At 38.7% G+C, this 27,228-nt stretch overlaps 1 protein-coding gene across 2 annotated transcripts in view; it reads right to left on the bottom strand.

Annotated features, from left to right (window-relative positions):
• The window catches only part of pcsk5b (proprotein convertase subtilisin/kexin type 5b), a 363,949-nt gene that overhangs the window by 50,403 nt on the left and 286,318 nt on the right, over nucleotides 1–27,228 (bottom strand). For both annotated transcript variants that reach the window (XM_043712341.1, XM_043712351.1), the window contains exons 23-26: nucleotides 23,594–23,794; nucleotides 20,822–20,890; nucleotides 6,586–6,628; nucleotides 4,275–4,417 (exon numbers count right to left, since the gene is read on the bottom strand). In XM_043712341.1, the coding sequence (XP_043568276.1) occupies nucleotides 4,275–4,417; nucleotides 6,586–6,628; nucleotides 20,822–20,890; nucleotides 23,594–23,794 (456 nt within the window). The remainder of the gene's footprint in view (nucleotides 1–4,274; nucleotides 4,418–6,585; nucleotides 6,629–20,821; nucleotides 20,891–23,593; nucleotides 23,795–27,228) is intronic.

Genomic DNA, 27,228 nt, shown 5'->3' with positions numbered 1-27,228 from the left:
AGGTGTGACATTGTTTGTCAAGGACAGTTTTACGATGGCAGAAAGGGCATTGAGGACTAATCTGCTGAAATAGTATGAGCTGAGTTAGAAACAGGAAAGGAGAGGTCACCCAGGTGGGAGTTTTCTATAGGTCTCCGAATAGTTCCAGAGATGTAGAGGAAAGGATAGCAAAGATAATTCTGGATAGGAGTGAGAGTAATAGGGTAGTTGTTATGGGGGGCTTTAACTTTCCAAAAATTGACTGGAAATATTAATACATCGAGTACTTTAGATGGGTCAGTTTTTGTCCAATGTAAGTCTTCCTAACACAGTATGCAGACAAGCCAACAAGGGGCGAGGCCACATTGGATTTGGTACTGGGTAATGAACCTGGCCAGGTGTTACATTTGGAGGTAGATGAGCACTTTGGTGATAGAGACCACAATTCGGTTATGTTTACTTTAGTAATGGTAAGGGATAGATATATAATTCAGGGCAAGAGTTATTCTCGGGGAAAGATAGCTATGATGCAGTTAGGTAAGATTTAGGATGCATACAACAGGGAAGGAAACTGTGGGAATTGGGCACAATTGAAATGTGGAGCTTATTCGAGGAACAGCTACTGTGTGTCATTGATAAGTATATACCTGTCAGACAGGGAGGAAGTGGTAGAGCAAGGGAGCCATTATTTACGAAAGAAGTTGAATCTCTTGTCAAGAGGAAGAAGGCTCATATTAGGATAAGATGTGAAAGCTCAGTCAGAGCACTTGAGTGTTATAAGTTAGCCAGGAAAGACCTAAAGAGAGAGCTAAGAAGAGCCAGGAGGGGACATGAGAAATCATTAGCAGACAGGATCAAGGAAAACCCTAAAGCTTTCAGGAATAAAAGAATGATGAGGGAAAGATTAAGGCCAATCAAGGATAGTAGTGGGAAGTTGTGTGTGGAGTCCGAGGATATAGGGGAAGAGCTAAATGAATATTTAGCATCACTATTCACACTGGAAAAAGACAATATTGTTGAGGAGAATATTGAGATACAGGCTACCAGACTTGATGGGATTGAGGTTCACAAGGAGGAGGTGTTAGCAATTCTGGAAAGTGTGAAAATAGTCATGTCCACTGGGCCAGATGGGATTTATCCTGGGATGCTCTGGAAAGCCAGGAAGAAGATTGCCGAGCCTTTGGCTTTGATCTTTGTCATCATTGTCTACAGGAATAATGCCAGAAGACTAGAGGATAGCAAATGCTGTCCCCTTGTTCAAGAAGGGGAGTAGAGACAACCCTGGTAATTATAGACCTGTGAGCCTTGCTTTGGTTTTGTGAAGGATAGGTCATGCCTCACAAACCTCATTGAGTTCTTTGAGATGGTGACCAAACAGGTGGATGAGGATAAAGCAGTTGATGTGGTGTATATGGATTTCAGTAAGGTGTTTGATAAGGTTCTCCACAGTAGGCTATTGCACAAAATACGGAGGTATGGGATTGAGGGTGATTTAGTGGTTTGAATCAGAAATTGGCGAGCTGAAAGAAGACAGAGGGTGGTGGTTGATGTTCATCCTGGAGTTCAGTTACTAGTGATTTACGGCAAGGATCTGTTTTGGGTCCACTGCTGTTTGTCATTTTTTTAAATGATCTAGATGAGGGCGTAGAAGGATGGGTTAGTAAATTTGCAGATGACACTAAGGTCGGTGGAGTTGTGGACAGTGCTGAAGGATGTTCCAGGTTACAGAGGGACATAGAGCTGAGCTGAGAGGTGGCAATTGGAGTTTAATGCAGAAAAGTGTGAGGTGATTCACTTTGGAAGGAGCAACAGGAATACAGAGTACTGGGCTAATGGTAAGATTCTTGGTCGTGTAGATGAGCAGAGAGATCTCAGTGTCCATGTACTTAGATCCCTGAAAGTTACCACCCAGGGTGATAGGGTTGTTAAGGAAGCATACAGTGGGTTAGCTTTTATTGGTAGGGGAACTGAGTTTTGGATCTATGAGATCATGCTGCAACTGTACAAAACTCTGGTGCGGCTGCACTTGGAATATTGCGTACAGTTCTGGTCACTGCATTATAGAAGGATGTGGAAGCTTTGGAAAGGGTTCAGAGGAGATTTACTAGGATGCTGCCTTATATGGAGGGAAGGTCTTATGAGGAAAGGCTAAGGGATTTGAGGCTGTTTTCGTTAGAGAGAAGAAGGTTGAGAGGTGACTTAATTGAAACATATAAAATAATCAGAGGATTAGATAGGGTGGACAGTGAGATCCTTTTTCTTCAGATGGTAATGGCTAGTATGAGGGGACATAGCTTTAAATTGAGGGGTGATAGATATAAAACAGATGTCAGAGGTTGTTTCTTTGTTCAGAGAGTGATAGGGATGTGGAATGCACTGCCTAAACAGTAGTAAACTTGCCAACTTTAAGGGCATTTAAATGATCATTGGATTAACATTTGAATGAAAATGGAATAGTGTAGGATAAATAGGCTTCAGATTGGTTCCACAGGTCAGTGCAACATCGAGGGCTAAAGGGCCTGTACTGCGCTATAATGTTCTATGTTCTAACTGATAATAGCTCAGAAAAGCTTAGTAGTTATGCAGAAGATGGGATAAAGAGAGAGAGGAGGAGTAAATGATTGGTGGAGATAGAGCCTAGAGAGAGAGAACAATAGTTGGACAGACAAAGTGATGGACTTGGTGGTGTGTAGAGATAGGGGAAAGACATGAGGGAAGGTGCTCAAGTCCTAAAATTGCTGAACTCGATCTTGAATCCCAAAGGCTGCAGAGTTCCCAAGTAGAAAATGCAGCCTTTGTCTTGCGCTGAGCTTTGCTAGACCACTGCAGCAAGCCTGAGGCAAAGACCTTGACCATGGAACAGGGCAGTATGTTGAGCTTGCAGGCAACTGGAAACAAGAAAGATCCTGAGCTTCCAGTTGCCAGCCACTTCAACACATCAACATATTCCTTGGCCAACATCTTTGTCTCAGTCATGCTGAAGTGCTTGGCTTTCTGCTTGGGAACTCTTGAAGCCTTCTGAACTCAATATCGAGGTCAATAATTTTAAGGCTTCAACACCTTCACCCATGGCTTTTCCCTACCCCAAACACCAGGCTTTGTTACCACTTGGGCTGCTACCACACACAACCCATTATCAGCTACCAATAGTCCCCATTAGCAACTATTCATTCTTCCAGGCTGATCTTTACCCATTTCTTTGTCCAACTAATTTTCTCTCTTGTTGGGCTCTATCTCCATTTCATTTACTCCCTCCCCACACCTCATGTTCCGCATAAAATATTTCCTAGCTATTATCAGTTCTGAAGAAGGGTAACTGGACCTTATATGTTAACTCTGCTTTCACTCCACAAATGCTGCCAGTACCATTGGGATTTTCCAGCAATTCCTGTTTTTATTTCTAATTTCCAGCATCTGCAGTTCCTCCTATTTTCAATTTAGAATTCTCCTCAGGTTGCTATGAGGAATCTAGAAATTGGAGCTTTTTGTCTGAACTTGTCAGAATAAAGATGTAGGGAACAGACTTGAAAAAAGGCTGTAGACAGCCAAACTCTTCTGTATTACTGTGGCAAAGTCCTGCCTAATTAGAGTCTACCTGCCTGGTCTGAGAATTAAGATTGACAGTTAACTGTTCTTGCTGTATCTCCATGCCAATTATGGCCCAATACCCCCTTCCCATTTTGTATAAAATATTGTCTCTGCTTTTAATTCTATTTCATTCATCTTCGTTTTGATGAGTGCAAGGGAAAAAGTTTCAAAGTCTAGTCTCCTTTTAGCAGTGTTTAAGTTCTGTACTTTCCACTGTGGAGAGGAAGGCATCGATCTGAAGAAAGATCCCTGGACTTGAAATGGTAACTCTGTTTTCTCTTCACAATTGCTGCCAGACCTGTGCAGTTTCTCCAGTGTTTTTCCTTGTTTCAGATCTCCAACATCTGCTATTCTTAACTTTCTATGAAAGCATGGTAATGACTGATTTGATCAAGTTACAATTCCTGTTAATAACGGAATCAGTTCAGTGATAGATATGATGAAGAAAAGAAAGAACAGAGGAATCATACAAGTGAAAAAGACCAGCATTGGCATTAAACCACAAAATGTGCTAGGAATACTGCAGCTGATGCTTATTTTCAATTAAACATTTAGCAGCTCTAACAGTATTGATGTCTGAAAAAAAATCATTACTCTTATTGGCAGACACTTACATATAATCACAGGCATTGTCAAAAATTTCAATGTAACCTCATGCTTGTTTAATGTTGATCAGAATTAGAATTGCTCAGCCAGGCTTTACTTACCTGAGAGGAAGAAGCCAGTCTCACACCAATAGCATCGTTCTTCATCACAGTCAATACAATTCTCGTGACAAAGTCTACACTCCATCGTAGATTCACTTTTAAATGTTTTGGCTGGACAAGTCTCATAACAGCGTTGGTGAAAACTAGAGTCAAGGTTTTACAAGATCACAATGTTAGCATGAGAGCAAAATACACTGATTATCCAAAGTTACTGCAGATACACCAAAATGTATGGTTGAAATATTTGCCTAGAAATTCTGCTAAGATTCAGGAATCCTATTTCTAACACTTGGATAGACAAAACATTATCCATAAATACATTTAGATGACTATTCAGGAATCTCTACAGCCAGCAGGGGAGATGATGGTTACTGAAACCCTACCCCCTTTTTGCTAATATGCCACATTCTGAGAGTTAGATGTCCAACAGCAGTCAGCCATTTTGATGTCTCCTGTGAAAGGAAAAATATGCAAGCTAAATGTGGGTAGTGTTGCAGGTGGATAAGGAGGGGAATACTGTGCCAAGGAGGTATGGGACAGGGTGATGGGTGGGTGATAAGGGCAGAATGCCAACTGGGTGAAGTAGGGATTTGGGTAAGGGATTAGCATGGCAGGTCAGCGATGAGTTAGAGAGCAGGAAAATCTGAGTGTTTAGGTGAGAGTGACAGAGGTGGTAGGAGTGCTTGTATGTGTTAGACTGAGGTGAAGAGGGCAAAGCAGGTCTGAGTCTGGGACCCATGTGTGTTGTATTGGCTGTGAGGATGGTGTGGGGTCAGATCGGGACCTGGGTCAGATACTGTTATGTTGCTGTGTCCAGTGAGGGTCGGGTCCAGTTCAGCATGTTGGGTGTTAGGTCCAGGAAGTTTCAGATGAAAGGGTGTGGATCATGGGAGACAATGGTGGGTCAGAGGTTCAGTTTAATAGTTACACAAGCATTAGACTAGGTTTTTAATCTTCAAATGTTTCCTGGTTAATTAATAAACTTAAATATGTCAGAAACCCACTGCATTATTTGGCTAGAGGGCGTGGGATTCTTGGAAGGTTTCAGACACTAGGAAATGCTCATCAGAATTTTCAAATTCCTGGGTAATTCCCTTGGAGTCAGCAGTTCTGGGAAACCTGCATGTTCCCAGGAACTGGTCCAATCTAAGCTACAGAAACAATAGCTACCTAGCCATCAAAATTTCTGGGCCAAAGATTTAAAATTGTATTATCACATTTATATGGATGACATTGTAAACATGAGAAGAAACTCTTGAAATATAAAGGTATTTTGAATAATACTATTCACTCCTTTGTAATTTATAGCAAATATTTTTATGTAGTTTTTTTTACTTTGGCACTAGGGGAATAAAATCAAAATCCTGTGTTCTATGAAAGTTCTCATCATATACTCAATTATTATCAAGTCCAAAGACTATCTATAGTTGTATTTAAAGGGGATTTTACAAATAAAAGTCCTGTGACCTTGCTCACATTTAGAATGAGATAATGAGGAATGAGGATTTTCAGTTTCCACCCAAAACAAGCAAGAGTAGAAAAAATTAACCTCAGTTTCGGGTCCTGTTATAAAATATCATCAACAATTACTTTAAGCAATGTTGGTTGGGCTGTTCAACATCTGTACTTGAAATCTTCCAGCATGTCCAACTACAACATTTGACCCGGTATCCTTTCTAAACATGTATCAAATAGACATGCATCTGTTTGACCATTAGTAGCTCCCTTGAAAATTGCACTGAAAGATGGCTAAGCTCCTCCAAACTACCTGACCCCTTCATTTTCCTCTGCTGACTGCACTTCTTTAGATTAAAAAAAGCTGGAAGTCAGTTTTAAATCACCTTTGAGTATCATTTAACTGCATTTGTTTTAACAACCTGACAATAATTACATCATAACATTAGGAACTGTAAACAATTATCAGTTACTAATTCCAAAGGAAAGGATTAATTTTGTCAATATATATTGCACAATTTCAATATAAAATAGAAACATGCATCATTGGTATCATGGTAGAACTTAACCGTTCATCTATCAAATCTTCTGTCATAAATGTATCAAACTACTGCAGGAAAGAGTAATGTTGGCAAACAGCTCCAGAGGTTAGCAAGATCATTTGCTCCATCTTTTGAGTGAAAAGCCAGGGAAAATGGATAATTACTAGAAATAAATGTCTGCAATTATTCTTTTTTTAGGAGCAATGCAAATTAAACATTGTCCACCCTTTAAAAGAGAAATAATTGCAATTTGGTTGTTTCTTATACAGAGTTCATTTTAAAAGATAATAAGGTGAAGAGAAAAATGAACTTACATGTAGTAGCCCCCTTTACACAATGTACATAGTCTTGGATCATCTGTACAAAAAATAAAAATCCTGATGAGTAGCAGTTGTAAACATAGAATGGGTTAACCTTTGAGTCAGATATTCTATTCAGTCTCTGGGCCATTTGCTGCAAAAGTCCAGATGACATTCTTTGAAAAAAGCTTCGATGTAGGTTTGCAAATCCATCAAAAAAATTGACCTGAAGTTTGTTTTTCACAGTAACTAATAGACAAGTAAATTCATCTAAAAAAAATTAAACAAAATGTGATAGGTCTATCAGCAATTCAGGTACGTTACACCTATCTAGCACTGTGCATATAGGTATGTGTGTATGTGTTGAGGTGAGGTATTGGTGGTGGCTGGAGCATAGTGAGGGTTGCAATAAAGAAATCGGAAAATTCAGCAACGTTTTTCTAATTAGGATGATTCCTTTCAGAGACAAATTAGGATAAAATCCAGAGAAGTACTATGCCTTTAAGGTTCAACAAAGATTTTCACTGTCCCTTCATGCCACTACTGTTGCTGATAGCTATGAGAGAACCGAACAACATGGATAATGATATACATTGTGCACTGTACGTAATGGTAACACAAGGGATATACATGCTTGACAAATAAATGCCAGCTTTTATTGCATTGGACTAGGTTAGTATTTTTAAGCAATATATTTAATTTTCCTGTTTGTAATATAATTTGTTCAAATGTGAATGAGTTTCTAAATTATCCTTTGTTCCGCAACTCAAGCCAAATAGGCTTGTTCTTCAAAATAACTTTTATCAATGTACAACCACCAATTAGGTCTTCCCACCTAATAAGAATATCATATGTAACAGACTCTTTGACATGAATCAATAGAACTGAATGTGGTTGTGTGAAGAAAAAAAGTTAGAAATGAGGTACAATTTGGCTATTTCAAATATTAATAAATGGAAGTGTTCAGGGTATTGTAGGTTTGGGAAAATTGATTTTAATAGGTTGAGACAAACTCTGTTCATGATAAACTGGGTAAATCTGTTTATGGATAAAACAAGAAAAGATCAAAGGGAGTGGCTTTCAAAAAAACCATTATACAGACAGTTCAAAAACCTCTTTTGCCAAAAACAGGGAGAAAGTAAAGGATAATTAAAAGAAAAGAAAAATGGAAAATGCAAAAGCTAGCATAAATCCTGGTGCATGATAAGCACACAAGATGTAAAGGAAATCAAAGGAGAAAAAAGTGAAAGCCACAAAAAGTAGTAAAAAAAATTAAACAGAATATCAAAATCAGCAGAAAACAATCATTATACGTGATGAAAGATAGGGTTGTAAGAAGTGATATAAATCACTTGAAAACCTATAATGATCATACTGTGAATGGCAATAAGGCATTGTGGTCCTGCATTGGTATTTATAAAAGGGGAAGAGGATAGAATGCTGGACATTCCAATGAAATGAATAATTAACCAGGGAGCTGAGTTCACTAAAGTTTATGTCAGCAAAAATATGGTAAATTACGAAAGTAATGGTCCCTAGAACCTGATGTTTTAAAGGAGAGGTGTGCAGATGCCCTAATTATAATCTTACAAACTTCAGTCTTTTAGGACACTTTGCTTTAGATTGGAAAATAAGGTATGTCAGGAAGTACATTAATCATGGGTGGCATTAATTTTCATGTAGATTCGGATAGTCAGATTAGCAGGGAAAGCCTCAAGGAAGAGTTAATCAAATGTATTTGGGATAGTTTACTAGAAAGAATTTACATGTATTTGGAAAGTCAAGGGCAGATTAGGGATAGTCAACATGGCATTGTACCTGGGACACTAACTTAATTCAGTTTTTTGAAGAAGTGATAAAGAAGATTAATGAAGGCAGGTGTTGTCTAAATGGACTTTAGCAATTTCCACATGGTAAACTGGTTAACAAGATTAGATCACATATAATATCGGGACACAAAATTGGTTTGAAGGTAGGAGACAGAGAGTGGTGGTGGAGGGTTGCTTTTCAGACTGAAGGCCTGTGACCAACGGTATACTGGAAAGATCGGTGTTGGGTCCACTACTTTTTGTCATTTATATAAATGATTTAGATGTGAATATAGGAGTTATGGTTTTGTAGGTTTGCATATGACACCAAAATTGGTGGTGTAGTGGATGGTGAAGAAGATTACCACAGAGTACAATGGGATCTTGGTTGAGCTAGGCAAATGGACTGAGTAGTGGCAGATGGAGATTAATTTAGATAATTGTGAGGTGCTGCATTTTGGAAAGGCAAATCAGGGAAGGACTTATACACTTAATGGTAAGGTCCTGGGGAGTGTTGCTGAACAAAGAGAACTTGGGGTTCTTTGAAAGTGGAGTTGCAGGTAGATAGGATCCTGAAGAATGTGTTTGGTACATTTGCCTTTATCGGTCAGTGCATTGAGCTTAGGAGTTAGGAGGTCATTTTATAACTGTACAGGACATTGTTAGGCCACTTTTGGAATACTGTGTGCAATTTTGGTCTCCTGCTACAGAAAAGATGTGAAACTTGAAAACATTCAGAAAAGATTTACAAGGATGTTGCCAGGGTTCAGGGAAGAGAGCTACAGAGAGGCTGAATAGGCTGGGGCTATTTTTCCTCGAATATCAGAGGCTGAGAGGTGACCTGATAGAGGTTTATAAAACCATGAATGGCAAGGTCTTTTTCCCAAGGTAGGGGAGTCCAAAACTAGAGGGCATAGGTTTGAGAGGAGATGGGAAAGATTTAAACCGGACCTAAGGGGCAACTTCTTTACACAGAGGATGGTTTGCAAATGGAATGAGTTGCCAGAGGAGATGGTACAATTACAACATTTAAAAGACATCTGAATTGGTGTATGGATAGGTAGGGTTTAGAGGGATATGGACCAAATGCTGGCAAATGGGACTAGATTAATTTAGGATATCACATCAGCATGAATGAGTTGGACCATGCTATACATCGCTATGACTATATGATTCTATAACAATTGGTGCTTACAAATGTATTGCTGGAAAAGCATAGCAGGTCAGGCAGCATCAAAGGAGAAGGAGAATCGACGTTTCAGGCATAAGCCCTTCTTCAGGAATGAGGAGGGTGTGCCAAGCAGGCTAAGATAAAAGGTAGGGAGGAGGGACTTGGGGGAGGGGCGTTGGGAATGCGATAGGTGGAAGGAGGTTAAGGTGAGGGAATCAGTGGTCAGGCTATTTTGATTTTGGTGATGTATAACATGGTAGGTTTAATAAAAAGATGTCATATTTCCTCAGAAACAGTGACCATAACATGATAGAATTTTGCGTTCAGTTTGAAATGGACGAACTTGGGCTTGAAACAACTACACTAAGCTAAAATAAGGGAAATTAAAATGAATGAGGGCAATGTTAGCTGGGGTTATCTGGGGAAGGTATTTACCAGCATGTACAGTTGAGTATTAATGGCAGACATTTAAGAAACTAACTCATGTTCACAGCAAAGATGAGAAAGAAGGATTATAGGAAGGGGAAAAGACAACTATGACTAACCAGGGATGTTAAAGACAGCATCAGATTGAAAGATGAAACACACAATGCGGCAAAGAATAGTGGTAAATTGGAGCATTAGAATTTGTTAAAATCAACAAAAGACAACCAAGATGAAGAATAAAAGGAGAGAGAAAATAATGTTTGAGGGCCAGCTTGCATAATTAAGATGGACAGCAAGAGCATCTTTAAATGTGTGAAAAGGAAGAAAGAAGCCAAAGTGAATATATACCCCTGAGAGAATGTGGCTGGGGAAATAATAATGGGGAACCAGGAAATGGCAGAGGAGCTAAATAAATAGTATGCATCAGACTTCACAGTATGAATCATGAATAACATACCAAAATTACAAAATATTTAAGGGGCAAAAGGATAGGAAATAAATACAATAATTATCTCAAGAAGACAAAATAGTGAAACTAATGGGGCTAAAGACCAATAAGTCCCCTAGACCTGATAGGGTGTATTCTACGATATTAAAGGAAGTAGCTGCAGATATATAGGATAAATTAAAGTAGCCTTGCAGGAATTCTTAGGTTCTGCAGAAGTCTCAGAGAATTTCAAAAATGTGAAAATAACACATTTATTTAAAAAGGCAAAGAACCGGAAAATGGATAACTATAGTCCAGTTAGCTTAACGTACATTACTGGGAAAATGTTAGTCTGTTACAAACGATGCAATAGTAGAGCATTTAGAAATACACAATATAATTAAGCGGAGTCAGCATGGATTTATGAAGGGAAAATCATTCCTGGCAACTGTATTAGAACTGTTTGAGGAGGTAACAAGCAGGATAGATAAAGGGGAAGCAAAGAATGTAATATATTTAGATTTTCAAAAGTCATTTGATAAGGTGCCACACATTAAGCTAATTAATAAGAGCCAATGATGTTGGAGGTGGTATATTAGCATGGATAGAGGATTGGCTAATTATTGGAAAACAGAGTTTAGGAAAAGGCTGGCAATGTGTAACTAGTGGAGTGCCACAGGGTTCAGTGCTGGGATCATGATTATTTACAATTGTCTATCAATGAGTTGGATGAGGAAAATGAAAGTACTTTAGACAAGTTTGCAGATGACACAAAGAGTTTGCAGACGGATATAGACAGTTAAGTGAGTGGCCAAAAACTTGGCAAATAGAATGTAATGTGAGGAAATTTGAGGTTATGCATTTTGGTAGGAAGAATAGATGAGCTGAATATTAGTTAAATGGAGAAAGGCTGCAAAAAGGGATTGAGGAGTTCTCAAAGATGAATCACAAAAGAGTTAGCATTCAAGTTCAGCAGGTAATAGAGAAGGCAAATGAAATGTTGGCCTTTATTTCAAAGGGAATGAAATATAAAAACAAGGAGGTTTTGTTAAAACTGTACAAGTCACTGGTCAGACCATAGCTGGAATACTGTGAATACATTTTTGGATCCCTTTTCTAAAGAATAACATACTGGTATTGGAGGCAGTCTAGAGAAGGTTCATTAGGCTGGTCCCAGCTATGGAAGAATTGCCTTATGAAGAGAGGTTGACTAGGTTGGGCCTGAAAGGACTTGGCAAGGTAAGTTGTTTCCCCTTGTGGGAAAGTCCCAGAGCAGAGGGTGTAATCTCAGAAAAAGGGGGAACACATTTAGACATAGATAAGGAGAAATTTTCTTTCTCGTGGACTTGTTTATTTAATTCTTTACCACAGAGAACTGATGAAGTGAGGTCATTAGTGATATTCAGGAATTATGGGAAACAGCAGGAAAGTGGGGTTGAGGACTATCAGGTCAGCCATGATCTTATGGAATGGTGGAGAAGAATTGGTGGGCTGAATGGCCTACTTCTGTTCCTTGGTTGTACAGTCTTAGAAATGTGCATGAGACAGAAACCAGGAAATATTAACTTAAAATTACCCTTAACAAATGTGATGAGGAGATTATAATTAAAAATAGAATAACTGAGCACTGAAATATTTCAGCTGCTCTCAGAAATATTACTACTTCAAATTAAGTGAATGGACAAAACTGTGGCAAATAGATATAAATATAGGCAAATGAGGGCATTTACTTTGGATCTCAAAAAAGAAAGACTTGCATTTATACAGCACTTTCCATGGACGTTTGAAAGGGCTTTACAGCTGTGAAATGAAATACTTCTGAAGTGTAGTCATCATTGTAATATAGGAAATGTGGCAATAATCTTTGTACACAGCAAGATCCCACAAATAACAATTTGTTAAAAATCACTGGCTGCTTTTATAATGTTGATGTTGAAAATTTTAAGCAAAACCTTTTCTGAATGGTAAAAATCAGAAACTATGAAAGCCGAAAAGATTTGGAGCACCATTTGGAGCAGTACATAGACTACTGTGGATGATTGATCATTAATGTTTTGGACTGGTACAGAAAATAATCATAATGACTAATGGAATGATGGCCTGTATAGAATACAAGAGCATTGAAATTGTTTTACTGCTATGCAAAGCTATGTTTGTTCCACATTTGGAGTACTGTAAATAGATATGGGTACCATATCTGAAGAGGTGTAGATTGACCTTGGGGAAAGTACACCACACACATTAAAACTTCTGGAATTAAATTTCAAAGAGAGATTACACAAATTGGACTTGTATTTCCTGAAGTTTAGAAGGTTAAGGGTGGGATTGGATGAAAATTTTCTGGCTATTAGGGGCACAAATATGGTACAAAGAGAGAAAAGATTCCTGCTAGATGGAAAATCTAGGTGCGGGATTTTTAACTCCTACTGAAGATGAGCATGGAGACAAGAGGGCTTGAAAATTCTCACTGCTAGCCAGTGTACTGGCTTGAAAACACTATGCTGTCCTTGGGCCATTTCCTGGAAATGAGGGGGATTATCAGGGCAGGTAGTTAACTGAGATAGCTAAAAGTATATTAAGGCTTATTGTAAACTATCAGTTGGCAAGCATCAGCAATCAGTTTAGTTCTCTACCTTATTCTGACAGTGACCTTGCTATCCTTGGCCTCCAGCAATGTTCAGTGCTAACCACTGTGCCACCGTGGGCAGCACGGTGGCACAGTGGTTAGCACTGCTGCCTCACAGCGCCATGAGACCCGGGTTCAATTCCCGACTCAGGCGACTGACTGTGTGGAGTTTGCACATTCTCCCCGTGTCTGCGTGGGTTTCCTCCGGGTGTTCCGGTTTCCTCCCACAGTCCAAAGATGTGCAGGTCAGGTGAATTGGCCATGCTAAATTGCCAGTATTGTTAGGTAAGGGGTAAATGTCGGGGTATGGGTGGGTTTCGCTTCGGCGGGTCAGTGTGGACTTGTTGGGCCGAAGGGCCTGTTTCCACACTGTAAGTAATCTAATCTAATCTAATCTAATCTAAATGTAAGGTTACGAAACAGCAGCGCATCTCTTGATTACATATTTTACAGCCCTTTGGATACAACAGTGATTCCAAAAATAGAAAATATTTTCCCTTACATTTTTCTTTCATTTTGAAACTTTGATCTCTTTCTTGCTCTCATTTTTGTTTTCTGACACTAATGTTTTGGTATTCATTCATAGAACATGGCTGTTCTCTCTCAGCCAGCATTTATTGCCTGTCCCTTATTGCCTTGGAGAAAGTGATGCTTCTTGAATAATTGCAGTTCTTGGGTTGTAGGGATAATCCACAGTGCTAGTTTCAACCCCTTCATTCTTTACTATTCCCTTTTGACCCTACTCCTCCAATACTGCCATTAGTATTTCCTGCCTCCCATTCTTCACTGGAACATTTATTCTTTTTCCTCCTCCATCCTGTGACTTGCAGAAAATGTGTACCATTTCAAACTTTTTCCAGTTCTGATAGCGAGTAACAAAGCTCAAATATTCACTCTATTTCTCACTCCATACTTGCTGCCAGGCTCAGTGATTATTTCAAGCATTTTCTTTTGTATTTCAGGTTTCCAGCATCTGAGAATTTTGTTTTGTCCATGTGGAACATGATGGCTTCTATACTGATGGAAGTGAAAATATCAGAGATAGCAATTGCTCAAAGGTAACAAACCCCCAGGTTTCATTCTGGAGAGAAGGCAGCACCTTGAGGAACACACAGGGAGGGAAATGGAAACTTATTTGGAGTTGAGGAGGGACGTTTGTTACAGGACCTAGAAATCCTTGTAGCACAGATCAAGGAGGATCCAGATGAAACTGCAGTGGATGAGAGAGGATGTTGGGTTGGCAATCAGAAAAGAGGGCAGGTAAGAGAAGATGGCAGGGAAGAGCAATGGGTTTAAATCAGCAATCAGAAGGTTTGGTAGATGTTGGGAAGTGGTGAGAGTGGATTTGGAGAGGAATGACAGCTGATTGTGGCAGAAGATAGTTTTCTTGAGGGGCCAGGAATGCAGTCTGCCTGTTCCTCCTAGCTCACAAGCAGTAATCTAAAGAAGAAATACCAACTTCACTGGTCTGCTCCTGCTTCCATTTTCACTGTTAAGTTTCAAGCCCTGGGAAAATGGTCAGCAAGTGTTATATGTGCATTAACTTTCTAACCATATTGTGGAAGTTTGTCTTAAATATTAGGATGAGAATGGAACAGAGACTTACCACACAAATCATGATGATAAAAATGATGAAAGGCACATTCGTCATTTACAATTTTTTTAACATGTATCTCTGATCGCCACCTGTCCTGAGATGGGGTTTAAATTCCAAATAAAAGTCAGATTGCGTCAATTGGGTAATATTCATTGCAGAGAAAATTGTTTGAGGAAAGGATGTGATTAATGGACAGAATGGTCTTTTCTCATTGTTTCAGATGCAGACTGTAGATTTTGAATGAAATTTAATATTGCTGTGACCATTGCCCTAACACTGTATCAATTATTGGTCAATTTACTATTTTTTAACACAGAAATCAAATCTGAGCCGACATGACACCGATTGTTAAAGTTCACTTGAGAATGTAACTTTATAAAAACATTTTGTGATTTATGTATGAAAGAACTGAAACCAACATGGTCACTCTAAAAGATGAGAGGCTTAACAAACAATCTAAGTCTCTTTCAATATATAATTTCAGTTACATCACACTGTAAACTTTTGCTATAAATTCTGTGTCTTACAATCTTATTCTCCACAACCACCTGATGAAGGAGCAGCGCTCAAAAAGCTAGTGCTTCCAAATAAATCTGTTGAACTATAATCTGATGTTGTGTGATTTTTAACTTTGTACACCCCAGTCCAATACCGATGTCTCCAAATCAAATCAAATTGATAAAGTCTTGATTTGTAATCTGTAAAGATAGTCAGAAGTAACTCTTAAATCATCTGTGATATTTAATCATGTCCAGTGAATGTCCAGCACTTTCAACAACTTCACTGGATTATTTTTAAAGTTTAAATTGTCGAAGCTATTAATTCAATCTGATCTCTTTTCTGTTTTTATTGGATGCTTTTCGAGTTCTACTTTACTAAGGCTGCCAAACCAAACACTGCAGACACACTGATAACAGCAATTGAGAATAATTTCATAGCTGTGTAACTGAAAGGACTGAGAAGTAGATTTTGAAGAAAAATAATCATATTCATATTTCACAGTTCTAATGGTACCATACCTATGATCCAATTTGTTTCTATGCCATGTTTACCACTAGACTCCAGGTAAAACTGCAAGTGAATTAGTTAATGTAGGTGCAGGCAGCAGCAAGTAATCAATAATGATTCTGTGCCATATTCACAGACAGAGTAACTAAATACTTAATGTCATTTTCTATTGCTTTTTGTCATAATAAATTTTAAAACATAAATATATTCATTCTTTTATTTATTTTCACCAACCTTATTTCTAGAATGACAAAAACTGTGGAACAGAATGTAGAATTTAATTTTGCACTTCATTAGGATTTTTTGCTTTTCCTCAGTAATTGATTTTTAAATATCCCATATGTTCCTGGGTGTGTTTTTGGAACCAAATCTCAAGGCCACTAAGCAAATTGGGATACATTCGGATTTTGTGCAATAGCGTAAAAGAGGTAAAACAAAAAGCACAACATATTTCACATCTCCCCTGAAGTTTGTTATCATTTAAGCCATTAAAGGTGTGTTATTTTTTGAGAAACAATGTTTGAAAACTGCAGTTTTTATTTTATCAGAATATTAAGATATTAAGGCAAAGTTATGCAAATAGGAGGTGAAAGATAATAGCTCATCATTTTCTCTTTACATATGCTAACCGTCTATCCCTTGCACATTGTGTATTTTATTTTAAATGTTCAGATGATTAGTTGCCTTTTTCACTTTTCTTCATAATATTTCCTGAAGATGTGATATTCTGCCACTAGATGGCATCCAACACCTGGAGATTTCAGCATTAGGTGATTCCCAACATTCGTAAATGGACCAATTGGTTGGCTTAGGTTTCAAAAACTGAAGGAAGGGTTAGACAGCCTTCATTTTAACATCTCATCACAAAGCCACACTTCTGACAATGCCACAGTTCCTTTGTACTACAGTGGAGTGTCAACCTAGATAATGAGCTCAAGCATCTGTACGCTCCTAACAATATGTGCTACTTTGCTATTTAACTATTTTTGAATTAAAGATAAATTTATGAGAACTAATATTTGACTTTTACATAAGAAGTTAAAGGTTGGCCCCACCACTCCTCAAATGGATGTTAAAAGTCCTAGATCACCAATTTGAAGAGTAGAGGAATTCTGTCCAGTGTCCTGTCCATAATTAATTTCTCTCAACAATTGAGACCAATTGATCATCATCACATTGTTGTTTATGGAAAATGCTTCTTGCCATTCCCTGCATTGCAACAGTATAAAAGAAAATTGTTTGTTGTAGAGCATTTCAGGGAACTCTGAGGTCTTGACAAAGATATAAGTCTTCCTTTACTCAAACGTTATATAATGGAACCTATTTGAATATAAGCTAGCTCCTACACTGTTTTCTTTTTGTTCCAGACAAACAAATGATGCCTACTTTTGATCACAATGTAATGAAATATTAATATGCATAGCAAAAGGTTCATGCTATGAAAAATAAATGTTGGCAGCGGGTATATCCACTTTTGAAAGTTCATTTGCGAGGGCAAAAATGAATTCCAAAAGAAGTTGCCCCATAAATGGAGTGGAAGGAAATGGTGAGGAGCTGCCACTCCAACCATGCACTGGTTTACTTCCATGCTTGTGAGCAACAAATGCAGGAAAGGCACAGTTAGTGATTGAAGCAGTTTGAAAAGTCAATGCTTGCATTGAGGAATGTGGAGATTGCTGGGAGAGCATCTTTTTTCCAGGGGAGCAGTGAGATGAGAGCTGGTGGAAATTTGGGAGTGACGAACGAGCTGCTGAGAGTTGCCTTTGGCTGGGATTGCGGTCTTTTGTCAAGGTTGGAAGTTCTGTATGCTCGGTCCATGCTCCAGCATCTGCCTGGAGAAGATGGTAGGGTGACGCAGGAGGGGAGTGGGAGGAGACGTTGCAATGATATGTAGGGGAGAAAGAGGCTGTAAGAGGCTTGTGGTAAGGGGATGGGGGAAGGAAGGTTGCAAGTAGAATAAGGTGAGAAGAGGAGGCTACAAGACATGTAAAAAAGAGGAAGAAGCTTAATCACTTCATGACTCACTACACTCAAAATATGTAGTGTCTTCTGTTGTAATGAATTTACATTTGCGATTCAGATCCATCTATGGTAAATATGTTTCTATGAGTTGTAACCATATGGTTAAAATGTTAGAATTTTGGGTATGTGTGAAGGAAATTCAATAGCTGTGATCATTGTTGTTAGTGAAAGTTGTGTTTAGGGCGATGGCTTATTTAGTGTTGAAGTGTATGTCTGAAATTTTGAAAAAAAAATTCCTAACTTATTCCTGTTATCTGTGCCAATCTAAGTACTGTGGTGTCTAGGAAATTAATCTTTTCCTTGTGTTTTGTATCCTTTTCAAGAAGGAGTTCAATGTAGTTCTGAGGGCTAAAACGATCAAAGCACTCATGGACAAAGCAGGAACAGGGTACTGAGTTGGATGATCAACCTTTATCATATTTGAATGGCAGACTGAATGGCATACTCCTGCTCCTATTTTCTATGTTTCAAAGGTTATCATTAATGGAGAATTGGTAATCATTGAGAATATTGATAGAATATTTGATTTCTGCTTCTGTTGAACCAAAATACCCACATGTCATGCACATCCAAAGGCATTGTCACTACCTGATAGCAAGACCAATGAATGAATTAGTCAGAATGAAGAAAATAAAACCCAAAATCAAAGAAGCAGTTCCTGAAAATCGAAATGTTGCCTTTAGGAAATCTCAAGAACAGCCCGCAAAAAAGAAAATATATATTTTTACCCCAGGATATGTATTTCAGTAAATAAAAGACATATAGCTTGCAATTTCCTGTTAATCAGTTTTAGTGGGTAAAAAATCCTGATGTGAAAATTCCCAGGATGCATTTCCTGAAAGTGCACTCCCAATTAATGTTTTGGGTGGTGTTATGGCAATTCAGTTTGCAACAAAAAGAATCATGCAGCAAAACTCTTGCAGCAGTCCCACGGACCTTCACAGTGACACTTAGCTATACAGATTAGGAACGTGCTGAACTTGGTGTTCTCAATTAGGTGTGCGAGGACATCAAAACAACAGAATAATTTCAGCATAGGAGGAGGCCATTTGGCCTGTTGAGCATACACAGACTCTCCAAATGAACAATTTACTTTAGTGCTGTTCGCTTTCCTTCTCCCTGTAAACCTTGTACATTCTTTCTTTTCAGATAATAATCCAATTCCCTCTTAATTAAGCTGATTGAACCTACCTCCACCACAGCCCTGATGCCCAACTCTAATCTACACCACTGAAATGACTGTCTCACCACAAGGACTTTTGGACAGTGTTTTATCCATAACCTCTTTGATATTGTACTCTATGCCTCTTTTAATAAAGTTTAGAATATTGTATGCTTAATGAGCTCATGACTCACTATACTCACATCTCAACTCGTGTACTCTATATTCTAATCAATGATGGCAAGCATGCTGAAAGCCTTCTCCAACAGTCTGTCTACCTGTGACTCCACTTTCAAAGAGCTATGCACTGGACTATTGATACTTTCAATCTGTCTTGCTACCTTATGCACATAAAAACTCAGACTCCTGTACTCTTGCATCCCCTTTATATTTGTAGCCTTTATTTTATATTGTTTTTCAGCATTCATTCTCCCAAACTGAATATACATTATCTGCCCATGCCACCAACTTGTGATTATTCCTTTTGAAGCTTTACACTATTTTTCTTACAGTTCACACTGCTTCCAAGTATCAGATCATCTACAAAATGCTCTTAGTCCTTTATATTCTAGAGGAGCTAAAATTTCAGTTATGATAGTTGCTTCTTTTCTCTGTCCAGTAACCTCTGCTATGAAGTGTAAGAGTAGGTGTCAAGCAAGAACAAGATTAAGCTCAGGTATCAGAGCTATGATACCTGTAAATGTGCAAATAGCCTAACTCTCACTGTACAAGTTTCAAAGAGGGCACTTGGTTACTGGAAGCTGATATCTGAAAGTTATCTGGGAATGCAGCAGGATCGTGACCAACTAGGCCAATGGACTGAGGAATGGCAGTTGGAGTCTAATTTAGATAAATGCATGGTGTTGCATTTTGGTAGGTCAGACTAGGGCAAGACTTACACAGTCAATGGTCCGGTGCATAGCTCCTTGAAAGTGGAGTCACAGGTAGACAGACTGATGAAGAAGGCTTTCAGCATGCTTGCCTTCATTGATTAGAATATAGAGTACATGAATTGAGATGTCTTATTGCAGCTGTAAAAGATATTGGGTAAAAAGACACATTTGGAGTACTGTGTGCAGTTCTGATTGCTCAACTATAGAAAGGATATTATTAAACTAGAAAGAATGCAGAAAAGGTTTACGAGAATACTATCTTCGCAGGAAGGTTTGAGTTGTAAGTAGGCTGGACAGGCTGGGACTATTTTTTCCCTGGAGCATAAGAGACTCAAGGGTGACCTTATAGAGGTCTAGAAAATCATGAGAGGCATTGATAAGGTAGATAGCAATAGCTTTTCCCCACCATAGGAGAGTCTAAAACTAGAAGGCACAGGTTTAAGGTGAGAGGGGAGAGATACAATCAAGTCCAGAGGGGAAGAATTTTCACACAGAGGGTGGTGAGTGTCTAGACTGGGTTAACAGAAGTATTAGTGGAGGTGAGTACAATTCTGTCATTTAAGAAACAATTGGACAGGTACTTGGATGGAATAGGTATGGAAGGACATGGACCAAATTACAGATAAATGGGACTAGATTAATTGTGAAAACTGGGCGGCATGGACAAGTTGGGCCGAAGGGCCTGTTTCCAAGCTGTAAACCTCTACAACTCTGCGGAATCCATCCTCAGCAATAGCTATGACCACCAGAAAGAGTAAAGAACTGCAACTTTCATTTTGACCAGGATTTCAGATAGATTCTAATCAGTTTAAAATCACCAATCTGCAACTCTCCTGTTAATGCAGATGCTAAAAGAAAATACAGGCTAGCCATCTGAGTGCTTCCTTTTGAATACACAGGCTAATAAACATGTTGTATTGAATAGGAATTCTACAGGTTGAACAAAAAGCTGTTGAAGGCTAATGGATGGATCAGTTAAATTGATGTGACAATGGTGTACTTATTTAGGATGAAGAGGACTGCTTACTTAGAGAATAAATGTCAACTAGATTGCCTGGCCCAAATGGCCAATCTTATTGTGGATTTCATGCAATTAAATATAACAGCTTACCTAATGTGCATTTCTCACATCCTTCTGCACACTGCACACAATCTTCATTGTCAAGATCTTCAATTTCACCTGTGGATTGTAAGTGCAAATTTAATAGCAATATAAGCATAAGATATAAATTGTAATACAAATGAGAGTTTCTACAGTTTTAATTTTAAATTAGTCTGACAAATTGCATTCTTTTCAGTGTTACTTTCAGATTGACTTTGGACATATGAATTGCCAATTCTAAATTTGAATGTTGACATGTCTGAGCTTTAGCAGATTTTGGGACTGAACTCATTACGGACATGTCAGAGCTAAGGCAAAGGCAAGATTACACTCAATGTTGACCGGATGGGACCAAATGAGGGAAGATGTTACATTTATATTCCCGCTTTCTTAGCCAAAGGTTAAAAATCATTGAAAAAAACAGTAATCACAGAATTGTTACACCATGAAAAAGGCCATTTATCCCTTTTTGTCTGTGCTAGCTGTTCATAGGAGTAAATTACCTAATGTTATTCCCTGCCTTCTTCCCACGGCCCTGTTATAATTTTCCATTTCCTTTTCAATGTGATTCCATATTAAATTATCCTGAGATATATTATTTGACATGCTTAAGGTTAGAATCAGTGGAAAACTAAAGCTCTTAAAATGTTCTTGGGCTGAAAAGGATTATAGAAAGGGAAGTAAGGCCATGAGGCATTTGAACATGATGACGATGAGAATTTTAAAGTGAAATCATTCAGGGACTGAGGGTCAATGTAAGCCGAAGTGCAGAGAGGTGAACTGGACTTGGTGAAAGCTTGCAGCTTAATTATTTGAACTCAAGTTTAGGAAAGGTGGAAGATAAGAGGCTTACCAGAAGAGCAATGGATTGTCAACTCTGAAAGTAAGAAAAACATGGGTGAGTGTTTCAGCAGCAGTTAGATAGAGACAGGGAACAGAATGAGCCTTTTAAGGATGAAAATCCTGGGATAACTGATAATCCATCTTTTATAGCTGCCCTTACCTGATCATCTTTGTTTATTCTCAGAAAAATGTAAACCTATTTACTGAGCCATGTCCTCCTAAATGGTTCATACATTCGTAATATGCGGGGTTTGCACAATGTAAGGTATGCAAACACATATAGATAGCTACCCTTCATAAAGCATGAATTCCATACTTTTCTAGGTTCCTGTTCTTTAAGGTGTCAGCAAATTTTGCTGTTTATTTTTATGGTCTATCCTAAAAAAAAGGATTAGAACTCTGTTTTGCTAATTTTAATATGTAGCTTAAGATGTGAAGGAGAACTAAATTAATTGCATGCATGAGTTCATTTAAGTACATTCAATGCAACATTAAGCTATTAAACCCTTAGTGAAGACAGTTAGGAGTCAGGTCACAAGTACATTTGGAGCATGTTATGAAGCTATTGTTAATTAAGACCCTATAGAAGTGGGTATCAGTGCAAATAGGTAAGCAGGTGACATCCTTTAAAAATTACTTCGAACACACAAAGTTCCCCATTCCAAATGCTTGGTTCTGTAGGTGCTTGATAGAAGTCCAAGTGTACTACATCATCAAAGTAACATTTAGGTCTAACAATAAGTGCTAATTGATTGTTCAATGGTGAATCACTGCTATATCTAGTCCTCTCCTCATCAGATGTCTACATATGTACGCACTGCAGTAGGATAAGGAAAGGTAGTTGTAGAGGTGAAAAGATGGAACCCTTTTTTTGTTTTATGATGACAAAATCCCTTGCTTGCCTAACTGAGAGTCACTAAGGCTAGTAAAGAATTTTTTATTCATGTCTTTACAGATGTTGATTCATGACTATCATTAGTTTTGACACAAGGGTGATGCTTAGTAAATTTAGAGTCATAAAGTACAGAAACAGACCTTTTGGCCCAACTCATCTATTCCTGAAGGAGGGCTTATGCCCAAAACGTCGATTCTCCTGTTCCCTGGATGCTGCCTGACCTGCTGCGCTTTTCCAGCAACACATTTTCAGCTCTGATCTCCAGCATTTGCAGCCCTCACTTTCTCCCCAACTCATCTATGCCAAGCAGGTTTCCTTAACTGAACTAGTTCTATTTGCCTACATTTGGCCCATATCCCTCTCAACCTTCCCTATCCAGCTATCTGTCCAAATGTCTTTAAAATGTTGTAATTGTACTCGCCTCTACCACTTCCTCTGGCCACTCGTTCTATGTACGCATCACTCTCCATGTGAAAGAGTTGTCCCTCGGGTCCCTTTTAAAACTTACCCCTCTCACCTTAAACCCATGCACTCTAGTTTTGGATTCCCCTATCCTGAGAACAAGACCTTGGCTATTCACCTTATCTATGCTCCTCAGTTCCCACTCCAATCATTCTTAGATGCGAGACATACTTTCATCTAAGTCACTATTACCTTATAAAATAATTAAAAGCTCCACATGAATCATTCCCTCCCAAAAAGCATTATGGGTTCATCTACAATAAATGAACTGCCATAGTTCAAGGATTCAGTTCACTGCCTTCTCAGGGGATGGGTAATAAATGTTGGCTCTGCCAATAATGCCCACATCTTATGAGTGAATTTTTAAAACATGATACGAATACATGTTTGCTATCTTGGTAGCACAGAAACAGATGATATTTTCAGGTTCGATTTTATTCACATACTGAAGCGTAATATACATTCCATAAACCAACCTGTCTTTGGAGTTCCAATTGATGTGTTTGTTTAGTCCTTCAATTTATCTATTAGGACAGAGCTTTAAAACCATCCAATAAATGAAGATGATGATTCCATCTTACCTCCTCCACAGTTTAGCTGTTGGCATCCGTCAGAGTCAGGGTAATAGCCTGAGGAACACTTTACACAGTGTTTACTATCAATGCATACTTCACAGTTCCTGGAACATGGACTGCAGACATTATCAGCAGCAGGGTGGTGAAATGCAGGACAATCCTCTCTGCATTCACCTTTGAAAAAGTACAGATTATTCCCAAATTTATCTGTGAAGATACAGAAAATGTGAAAGGCACATCCTTGAGTCAGAATTAGCATGAATAATACTGTCTTTAAGTTATGAACCAAAATTTGATGGTAGCTTCATGTTGCTAACATGTCTTTTCAAATGACTCATCAGTAATCACACACAGGGTGCAAAATGATTTATTGTAACTTTTAACAGAACTGCACAGGTTTCCGTTAATTTGCAGGGATATGCTGTTGCATCCCTTACATGTGCACAAACATGTGGAAACCATACTACCCTGACATTACTTTGCCTAACCAGCAGTATAGCAAAATTGGACAATGCAAGTCACGGCTGTTGTCTAATTTTGCAAGTCTTAGAAAGATAACATGTTTTTCAGGCAACTAGATCAAGGAGAACATGTGATGCTATAGTATAAGAGGTCTCCATCTCCTTTGTCCATTCAGTCAACAATTAGTTGGAAAAGCAGTCACGTTGATAGTCAGCATGTTAAATCAATGTATATAACATAAGCAAATAATTAAGATTGTTTGGAACATTTTTCTATTAGAAAATCACTGAATGTCTTCAGGAATATTTTTGAAGATGTTTTGGTACATTGGCTAGAGAGTGTTGCTACACCTTTGTAAGGATGGCAAAGGGACTGGAGCATTCTGACAGGGCAGTTAATGAGCTCAGCAAGCCCATGCAATTTTTTCTTGTGTGCCAATCTATCTGTCCTCATCTGGAGCTAAACAGTACAGTTTGACATCAAACCCTGTGGTGAACTGCACACAAGCTATATTTTACCTTTGCCTTTCATGTAATTGCTATATCTGGTCACTAATTATGTGCTGATTTCAACTGTACCAGAGATATGCACTACAAGGTTTCTCTGAACACCATTCAAAGCCACAACCTCTACTACTTTGAAGGACAAAGACAGCAGATACTTGGGAACACGGAGGTTTCTCTCCAAGCCACACATCATCCAGTTACATTGGCATTACATCACCAGTCCTTCATGGTCACTGGATTAAAAGCCTAGCATTCCCTTCAAAATTTCACTGTGGCTGTCCTTACATCCTGCACTAGTTCAAAAAGGCAACTCACCACCAACTTCTCCAGAACTGTTAGAGATGGATAATCAATGTTGGCCAGCTATTGACACCCACGTTTGATAAATGCAGTCATAGAGCTGTACAGTATGTAACAGACCCTTCGGTATAACTCATCTATGTCCATCAGATATCTGAAAGTAATCTATTCCCATTTGCCATCATTTGGCCAATAAACCTCTAAACTATTTCTATTCATATACCCATCCAGATGCCTTTTAAATGTTGTAATTGCTCCAGCCTCCACCATTTCTTCTGGCAGCTCATTCCATATACACACCACCCTCTGACTTAAAAGGTTGCCACCTCAGGTCCCTTTTAAATCTTTCCCCTCTCACCTTAAACCTAGTTTTGGACTCTCCTATATCCAAATGGCTAGTTCTCCCTCTATTCCATGTAATCAAACCTTGCTAACCAATCCACCATGTCAAACGCCTTACTGAAGTCCATATAGATCATGTCCATCACTCTGCCTTCATCAATCCTCTTTATTACTTCTTCAAAAAAAGCATTTCCTGTGCACAAAGCCATATTGACTATCCTTAATCAGCCCTTGTCTTTCCAAATACATGTAAATGAATAGGAAGGGTTTTCAAGGGATATGGGCCAAATGCTAGCAAATGGGGCTAGATTAAGTTAGGATATTTGGTTGGACTGAAGGGCCTGTTTCTAGCTATACAGCTCTATGATCCTATGACTATTGGGGGGGTTCTATAGTACAATCCCATTAAGCTGATCATCCCTTTCTTATTTCTCAGTTCCATCCAAATAACTTCCCTGAATGTACTCCCAGAAATTAACTCCCTGAGTACAGCCATAGAGTTATCCCTAATCAAAAATGCCACTCCTCCTCTTCTCTTGCCTCCCTTTCTTTCTATAGCATCTATACCCTGGAAGATTAAGTTGCCAGCTCTGCCCCTCCCTGAGTCACATTTCTGTAATTGCTATGATATCCCAGTCTCATCTTTCCAACTATGCTCTGAGTTCATCTGCCTTACCTGCCAGGCCTCTCGAATTGAAATAAATGTAGTTTAATTTATCAGTCCTACCTCATTCTCTGCTTTGTTCCTGTCTGCCTTGACTGTTTGACACATTCCTTTTCCCAACTGAACCAACCTCAGACTGATCTCTTTCCTCACTATCTCACTGGGTCCCACTTTAATAGGTTAAATCCTCATGAACAGCTCTCGCAAATCTCTCCACCTTGCCCCCTTCCAATTGAAGTGCAATCAATCTTTTTTTATACAGGTCACTTCTACCCCAGAAGAGATTCCAATGATCCAAAAATGTGAACCCTTCTCCCCTACATCAGCTCCTCAAGCACACAGTCAGCTGCTCTATCCTCCTATTCCTACCCTCACTAGCTCTTGACACTGGGATTAATCCAGATACTACTCCCCTCAAGGACTTACCTTTTAGCTTCCTGCCCAATTTCCTGTATTCTCTCTTCAGCACCTCGTTCTTTTGTCATCCTATGTCATTAGATCAAATATGTACACTGACCTCCTGTTGTTCCTTCTCCCCTTTAAGAATTTTCTACACTCTCTCTGACGTGTCCTTGATCCTGGCACCAGGAAGGCAACACACCATTCCGATGTCTCGTTGTTGACCACAGAAATGTCTGTCTATGTCTTTGACTAGAGAGTGCCCTATCACAATTGATCACTTGGAACCCGACTTACCCTTCATTACATTAAAGCCAGTCTCAGTGCCAGAAACTTTGTTGTCAGTGTTACATTCCCCTGAGACTCCATAACCCCTACATTTTCATAACAGCATACTTGCTTGAGGTGGGAATGGACCACAGGAGACTCCTGCATTATCTGCCTACCTCTTACCTTTCATGGAGGTAACCCATCTACCTGACTGTATCTGTGGTTTTTCTCCCTTCCTGAAACTACCATCCATCATGTGCATCCCCTCCACCACCTCCTATAAATTCCTCATTGCCTCTAACTGCTGTTATAACCAATCCATACAATCAGCTAGGATTCACAACCAAACACACTTCCTGCAGACTTAATCATCAGTAACATTGAAGTTCTCCCTAACCTCTCACATCTGACAGGAAGAGCATATTGTTCTACTAAATGCCATCTTTGTGCTTTAACAATCTACAGATCCAGAAAATAGCCCAGTCTTACTGCACTAAAAAAACTACTCCAGGCTAACTTAGTACCTATATTTTTAAAGGCTAATCAAGAGACAGATCTCAATAATACATTTAATCTAAAAATAACCCAACTCTACACGCTATTGTAGATTTACAAATAAGAAATAAATTGCATTAGTTCCAATGCAAGAGGGCAAACAAGTAAGGCCAATAAACTCAGGGCATAGATAGGTAAGTGGG

The sequence above is a fragment of the Chiloscyllium plagiosum genome, chromosome 2, assembly GCF_004010195.1.
Source record: "Chiloscyllium plagiosum isolate BGI_BamShark_2017 chromosome 2, ASM401019v2, whole genome shotgun sequence".
Taxonomy (NCBI): Eukaryota; Metazoa; Chordata; class Chondrichthyes; order Orectolobiformes; family Hemiscylliidae; genus Chiloscyllium; species Chiloscyllium plagiosum.
This window is presented reverse-complemented; position numbering and strand designations above follow the sequence as displayed.